This window comes from Rhamphochromis longiceps, linkage group LG1, assembly GCF_057381845.1.
Source record: "Rhamphochromis longiceps isolate RC_006_pf linkage group LG1, R_longiceps_female_GT1.1, whole genome shotgun sequence".
NCBI lineage: Eukaryota > Metazoa > Chordata > Actinopteri > Cichliformes > Cichlidae > Rhamphochromis > Rhamphochromis longiceps.
Window position 1 is genome coordinate 4,789,026 of NC_140557.1, and position 8,632 is coordinate 4,797,657.

Here is an 8,632-nt window from a genome sequence, read left to right on the forward strand (position 1 = left end):
AGTTGCTCTGAACACCATTAAGATTCAGTATTAAAGTCCAAAGTTATTAACTTTAGATGCAATTAGGATTGGAATTATGCTCTCTGTTTTTAAACAGTGCTCTTACTATTACTGTTATTAGCAGAAACCTGAACTGTGTCAGTTAGCAATAATAACCAATCTCAACTGCCAGATGAGGACAATGAAAGAAAAAAAAAAAATCAAAATTTCCATTAATCAACCAAGTTTGTCATAAACTCTTCAAGTGAGGCATAATATTTCATCAAAAAGCAAGACTTACAGCCAAAAAGGTTCAGTGTAAACAAAGTTCCAACTGAAAACAGAAATCCAAAAACACAAGGAACAAACAGGAATCAATAAAGATAAACAGAGGGAGCCAGGGAATGAAAAGATGAAAAGAACAACATATAGCAGTAAAAAAGCAAACATGAACCTTGAAAAAAGGCAACATTACATGTACACAGAGGGCAGAAGGCAACCATGCAGGTGGTGGGGCAAACTAAGGTGTGGCAAACAACAGAAACAGTACGCAGGGAAAAGAGAAAATACTAAAGAGAGAGAGAAGAAAACATACTACTAATAATAACAATAATAATAATAATAATAATAATAATAATAATAATAATAATATTAATAATAATGATATTTTATTTGTATAGAACTTTTCAAAACCATTGTTATAAAATCATTCCAGAGGAAAAAAGAAAAGAAAATTTTAAATCAATGTGAAAATGTGAATAAGATACAATGTGATTTACATTTTTGTGAATAACTTAAATTGAACATAAAACTCATAAACACTGAGGGAAGTAAAACTATTATAAAAATAAAAATAAACACATGAACCATAACCAGAATTGCCAAACTGAAACTCAGCATAAGAATGTTAACATAATGAAAACAGGAATTAAACACTCAATATCACAGCAAAGTGAAGAACAGGAAGAACAGAAAAACTAGTATCACGACAAAGTATCTATTTGTATCTATTTGCCTTAATTCTGCTAAACTTACTCAGCTTGGATAGATTACAGAAATACAGCAATCCTTCTAATAAATCATTCGATTTGCATTTCATGTATTTCCATAAAGAAAGTAGATTTGCAAGTTATGTGAATTCACTTCTGGAGTATCCAGCAGTATCCCTCCAGAACTGACAACAAAAAAAAGGTTTAGCCTGTTTGTTCCAGGACAGAACTGCTAATTGTGCAAGTTAACAGACTTATTAGTGTTGCAGGTCTGTCATTAAGACATGGGATAACCCATATGTCATACTGATGCCCATTGTCAAAAGATCTGTGAGAAATTCACTGAAAGGCAATACAATCAAACATAACATCAAACATCTGCAGCATGAGCTAACATGCTGGTGCTGATGTCTGTGCTGCAAAAAGCTCATTGGTGTGAGTAGCAGAGGCTGCAAGGACATACACGAGCTACGTGGAGAAATCTGCCTGTCGATTTTCCTCCATCTTTGGGTTGAACCCGGGCCTCTGTTCTAAACAACAGGCCTTGCATTCGGAAGTGTCCTGGACCACATGGACACAAGCGCACCACAGACTGGACTAATGATTTGCTTCCACAGAGCATCTTCAGTTCTGTGGCATGGCCAAGGGTCATGGGGCATAATTGTCACCAGCTTTTAAAGGGATGGACAACAATGAACTGTCTCTGTGAGGCTACTGACCAGTTTACTTCCACTTCTGCTGGTTTGGTGGGGTTGTTGTTTTTCCTGCTCAACACGTTAATGAGGACTCAGGCAAGCACTATGTCCATTTAACACTCTCAATTCATCTGGTATTTTTAGGATTCTCTTTAAACAGAAAAAAACAGGACATAAACACTGATTGAGGCAGACTGTGACATACAACAAAGGTCCCCTGTTTGAATCAAACGAGGGTCTTTGTAGGCATATGGTGTCTTAACCACTTATCCTCTGATACAACCCAGCAGCAACATTTTAATGGCAGTAATAGCTCTTTCTCCTTTTTCAATTCCTTTGTGGAATTTAACTTGCCGTTCAGAGTCACTGTAAAGCCAGCATTTAGGATAAGTGAAGCTATAGGGCAGTCATTTACATGAAAGCACTGCTGCCACACATGCAAGTGGATCATAAATGACTTGCATCATAACTTTGTATTTTTGATGTGCATCCCACAATGCCAACAACGTCGCTGCAGGCAATACATGAAGACTCAACTGCATTTTTGCATTTGCAAATATTCAGTGTGCTATGCTTGCTAAGATTATTAGAACATTATTATTAGCTGAAGAAACACTTGTTTGAAACATCACATAAATGTGTTACATAGATGACTCTTGGAATAAATGCCCGGATTGCCAGCAAGGTCTTTCCAGCAGTGGGGGAAAGGAAAAAAAAACTATTTAATGAAACCAATTTTAACTGGGGAAAAAAAATCACAAAAGCACAACACAGGATTTTTAAAGTCTGATAAAAAGGAGAAAAAATGTTAAGAACTGAACATGCACGACACAGCGCAGTATCCAGATACCAGAAATACAGCAAGTTTGACAATAAAATTATATTCTCCTTTACTCTATCCTCCCGCCACTGTCAAGAAAACATTATCCACTGGCTGATTTAATCAGATGACCATGAACATGACGTCTTCATCTCATCAGATTGACCCTCTGTAACCTGTGTGAACAATTCACTTGAAAATGGCGAGACATGGCCCTCAAGGGATATACATTTGCTGACAACTACACAATGCCCTTACACACACACACACACACACACACACACACACACACACACACACACACACACACACACACACACACACACACACAGAGAGAGAGAGATATGCACAGAATTAGCTGTATGAGTATATGGGAACGTTTCCCATGTATATTTTTTGTACACAGTAATAAGAACATTATTACTTTGTGGCTGTTTTATTATTATGAGCTACTTTGCAACTCCCACTGTGCACCATTATTAATTTACAGTTATCCTCAATAATTCTACATCAGATCAAAGGCAGCTTACATATACGATGCACATACAGATTGCACATGTGCACATGCATGAGGGGTGACTGACTGCCTCGGGTGGAGAACCTGCTGAGTACTGGAAGAGGAAGGGCGAAGCAAGAGGAGAAAGAGGAAGATGATGGAAATGAGGAAGAAAAAGTGCTTTCTAAACTGCGTGAATCCACTCTGCTGACGCTGGCAAACAGTGAACGCTGGGGTTGAATCTTGCAAACCGAAAACCATCAATGACACCTAAGGGCACTGGCTTATAGATCCACTTGCAGAAAACAAAATTATACAAAAAACGTGAACTGGCAGGACACAGCATCTTGAGAGAGTGCACAAACTTTGGGGAGAAGCCCTGACCAAACATTCTCTCATCTGATGTACTAACCTTGAAACCTTGTGAGGCAGTATAGTATACTGATCAACCCTGATATCACACGTAAATCCAGATGTCCAAGTGTTTTAGATTTGTAGATATAAATAAGTTATCAACTCATTTTTTATCAACTCAACAGAAATCTCAATAGCTAAATATCCCATAAATACATAAAAATATATCTAGGAGCTTGACATTTACCACCTCAGTGTTTCTTAAACATAAGCACTAACTTTTGTTTCAGTTTTTATTTTTCATTCATGCAAAACAACAATGACACTTGTAGTTGATATACTGATGCACAAACTCCTAATTCACATTTTGAGGTTTCAGTCTCTGTTCACAGCTACCCGTGGTCCATTCCTGAGCCTGTTGTTTTTCTACCAGCTGGCTTACTGGCAAGGTCGCTGTCATAACATTCAGCCTCAGATTCCCTTGTCTGTCTTGGACTGTAGCTGGCAGTGATAATCCTTGTTCTGCTCAGGAGATTTGCTGAGAGCCACTCAGAAATCCTCTACCTGCTCTAGGTTGCTCCAAGCTCACTGAGCCCAAAGAGCAGAGCAAGGACTACCATGTGTCATGTGCAGTTGGAATCCATTAGTGGGATAATATATATAAGGTGTTTCAGATCAATTTAAAGCCAACAAGGAAACCAATAAAAAAGAATAACCAATAAAATAGAATGAAATGTTACCCTAATACCAGTTTAAAAAGATGAGTCTTAAGCTGCTTTTTGAATGAGTCCATTGAGATCACAGATCATAGACGGGAGAGAAGTGAATTCTAGAGTGATTGCAAATGTCACCTTCAGTTTTTTGTCTAAATTTGGGGATGGATAACGATCCCTGATCAGAAGACCTGAAAGGCCTGCTGGTGACATATGGCTGCAAATGTTTGTTAATATAATGCTTAACTGTGCAGAGACCTAATGTGAACATTCGAAGTCTGATAGGGAGCCAGTGCAGTAAAATCAGCCAACCCAGTATCACAGCAAAAGACCTGCTGTTCCATTGTGTAGTTGCCATGGTTTGCCTCTTCTAGGCATGAAATGCATTGATCAGCAAGCGTGTGACATGACCATTTTTGGACGATCTGGTGCAGACCATTACCTGTAGCTGTAGGCGATCCATGGAGCACAGTGTCAGGTTTAAACCACCACGACACCAACAGTAAAAACACTGACCTCGCTGGGAGTTTCTAAACAATGAGTGACATCAGGGTGGGTGTGCACATCGTTCATATACAGTTTATGTATGCAATTTACAGTTACTTTCACTTCATCTTCTAATTGTTTTCATAATTCATGAGTAGTTGTGAGAATACTTGAATGATGAATTTAGTCTTAGTCTTCTTCTAAATTAAAAGATAAGGATCTAAAAATCAAACAGACTGCTATGTCAGTATGGCTTCTAATTTGCACTACATTTGCATTTTAATTAACACCATTTATAGAAGCCTGGAGTTGTACAGCTTTGTAACATTTTAGAATACTATGGATGAAAGGGTAGACTACATCGAATTTATACAAATCCTTTGGATCAAAGTGCACATGTTCATGGATGCAGATGGGATGGTGAATATTCTTAAATATTTGACAGTGTGTGTACAGGAATCAGCACATTTTTCTTTTAAATGTGCTGTATTTCATTTTAAAGAATATGATGTCTAAAACATAACGATCAGTTTTATTGTAGCTCACAAATGACTGTACATTATTATATAATTATGTATCCAAGTCTTTTACTAATTCAAATCTAATCTAAATATGAATCGTGGATGTTTGTGGTACTATGCACAAATCATGTACTGGCATTTTAAAAATGCTTCCTCAGAAGTGTGTATTTTGTCGCACAAGTCATGCATCAATTTAATCACCAAAGCTGTCAAAACCAGCTTGTTTCCAAGAAAAACTATTAATTTGTTACATTTGACAAACGGCTTCTTTCTTGGTGAGCTATGAACACTGATTAAAGACAGAGTTTCCTGTAGAATCAAAAAGAGTTTGAGGGCTGATAACTCAATGATTCTTATCCCTTCACTAATGTTCATTCAATGCCTGGTTGAGGAATTCATACAAACTATATCAGGTCAGGAGTGCTTTAGCCCAATTTCTAGTGACCCACATTTTTCTGAGTTAGGCGGTTAACATCCACGGGAGATGCATTAGAAAATAAATGAATAATAAATGAAACACTGATGCACTGAGAAGCCTATTCTTTGAGCAATGATTAACCCATCTCAATGTGTACTGTACACATATGTTTGAGCATGAGCTCTTAAGAGAAAAAAATGACAAATCCTTGGTAAAGACACATGAAAATACTGATTTATGATCACCACTGAATATGTATCCAATTACAACACTCTAAGTAGACATTCCTCAACCATTACCAACGTATAAATACATACTGTTGCTACTGCTAACTTCTAATCATGCGTCACACAAAGCTAAATATTTTCATTACTGCCATGTGTAAATTTCAGTCACTGGATCTACAATCACTGTAAACAGATCTCTGCACATGCTTATTGCTGAGTGTAAATACGAGACATGATTTATGGTGGTACTCTCGCTGTAGTCTGCTCTTAGTCTGAGTCATATTGACCAGTCTCCATGTTAAAAGCAAAATAAAAAAAGAGGATTGCATTTGCTGCAAGTGCAACTGCAATATGAATTTCACTTTTAAAAAGTGATATCTAGGTATTCTAGTCCCTTCTCAATCTTCTTGGCATCAATCACTTTTAGATGTGCACACTACAAACAGAAAATTCTACTCTTTCTGCTGCTTTATCATTAAACACTATTAATAGTAAATCACAGGAATGCTCCTTTTTTATTGTCCATAATGTTCTAGTCACTATTGACTGGATTTTGCCAGTCATGTCATTTCTCCATGCACCTGTATTATTTGAATTACATTAAATAGAACTGATCCATTGGAAGTACTCTCTGATCGTGGGTTGATATTGATATCCGGGATCATATCCCCTTCTGTCACTTCGACATGTCTCACCCACAACAGAAAGTCAATAATTTATGCTTACAACACAATGAATGTGCTGCATTGGCTGTGACCTCTAGCATGTGAAGCCATACAGATAGCAATGAAATGTGCAACAGAAAAACCTTTACGTATTTTACATTCACGCATGTAAACTGGTTTTTAGTGGAACATACAGAGAAGGGTGCGTGTCATTAGGTGACAGGCAGACAGAAAAGCGTGCAGAGCTGCATGGGCGTCTGACAAGCAGGCATACACCCGAGACTGCATCTCCAACCATTTCATCCAAAGCATCTTACAGCAGCACCGGTGCACATTCAGCTTGGGTGGGTACCGAACCACTCCACGGTTGCTGCAGAATCACTGACTGACAGGCAGGCCGCGGTATGGGCAGACAGACACGCGGACAGAGGGGGTAGGTATCTGCGCGGCTTCTCGTGCTTTTGTGTTTTCTCGCTGGATCAGCCTGACAGAAAATCAATGACGCTGCACTCTCACGGAGACGCAGAGTAACCAGAAAAGCAAGGACGACGGAGGCTTAACATGCAACAGTCGAGCGCGCACCTATTCTTACACAGTCGCTGCAGGTCTTAGGTTGAGGACAGCCTGGTGAAGATTCAGGCGTGTGCATGTGAGGGAATGTGTCAGTCACGACAGGGGTACACATCTGATTATATTTGCCAATTATACATGCCACTCCACGGAGCCGTTGAGATGAATGGAGTCCCAGGCTAATATGGGCACTTCCACAGGGCTTTGATATAAGACCCAGGTGGTCTTCACATTTAGCACAAATTGATTGCAAAATTATCCATATGCATAAACCTGATCAGACTGAGAGAAAACAGCGGTGATCGTGCCTGGTTGTTGTGGTTGGACTGAGATTTGAGGATTGCATTAAAAAAATAAAATAAATGAAAATAAAATAAAAGAATGGATTGACGTTTGCATGCGCAGCCAATATTCCGGGCGTGAGGAAGGCGGTGGGGGTCGGATCGCACCAATAACCCACCGGGCCGCCGCATCACTGTCAGTAAAAGGCTGCCATCATCCATTCATTCACCTCATTGTTAAATAGAAGACAAATCAGCATTAGCTTTCAAGGAGAGGCGTGTGTTCAGGTATTTTAACCGTGTAGCCCATCTGAGAGCACCAGCTGGGAATAGGCTGCAGGACACCGCTATTTTCAGAGAGGGAGCACATGTGTTTAACCGTGGCAACAAATTCTTATAAATAAACTTTCATTTACCTTCATGTCGTTGACAATCGCCTGGAACAGACCACCGAGGGCCCCGCATTCCTTCTCCACCGTCTCCATGTTTGCCAAATCCACCATTCGCCGGAATTTTTAGAAGCGCGCACCAATTGCGCGCTACCAACACCCAGCAGGGAAAAATATACAAAAAAATTATTTCCACAAAATCACGACCGGTCTCTGAAAACCGGGAGACCGACAATAACGGGAGGGATGCAGGAAGAACGGGAGGAGGAGGAGGGGTGGGAAAAAAAGAACGATGCCGAAACAAACGGCTTCGTTGCGGTCTCTTCCAGGAGAAGGTAAGATTGGGTTTGAGAGAGGAAAGACACACAATCTCTCTCTCTCTCTCTCTCTCTCTCTCTCTCTTTCTCTCTCTCTCTTGCGCTCTCTCACTCCCTCCCACTCAGGCGGTGAGATGGTACCGGGGCGACCACGCTCATCTTGGCGCAGCCAGCGCAACGCGGGGACGCATGTGAACGCAGCGGAGAAGCACAGGGATGTGGTGTGTCAGAGCCTGTGTCCGTGCGTTCGTGCATGCATGTGCTCGTAGGTAAAATAACGACAGGCTGTGATTGGTGCACAGGCGGTGGGCTCAGCGGTGCAGGGAGAGCAGCCAGTAATACGATCCGTGCAAGCGAGTCACAAAAAGGGGAGGCTGGACAATCCTGGACGGTGTGTCACATGGCCGCACGCAGGCACATATACATGCATGTAGACACACACACACACACTACAGCATGGGGCTTACTGTCAGATAGAGTTAGATACTAGCAGAGTGTGTGTATGTGTGTAGGAATGCGTACTGACCACCTGATTTATGTTTAAACCACTAACCATTCAGTGACATGTATGAGTGGTTATTTTTGACATTGTGGCTATTTCTGAAATTCCACCTGCTACCCTCTTGTGACATGAGTTCACTGGTGTACCCAGGAGGCAAAACATCTTCAGGTCCAACACACTTCATTTGCCATACCAGTTACTCAGAGTAAT

General features: G+C 40.3%; 1 protein-coding gene across 3 annotated transcripts in view; it reads right to left on the minus strand.

The window, feature by feature from the left end:
- The window catches only part of LOC146678149 (protein MTSS 2-like), a 77,761-nt gene extending 69,607 nt beyond the window's left edge, over window positions 1–8,154 (minus strand). For all 3 annotated transcript variants that reach the window (XM_085410784.1, XM_085410868.1, XM_085410700.1), the window contains exon 1: window positions 7,631–8,154. In XM_085410784.1, coding sequence (XP_085266910.1) covers window positions 7,631–7,717 — 87 coding nt within the window. In that variant the 5' untranslated portion in view covers window positions 7,718–8,154. The remainder of the gene's footprint in view (window positions 1–7,630) is intronic.
- Between the last annotated feature and the right edge of the window lie 478 nt (window positions 8,155–8,632).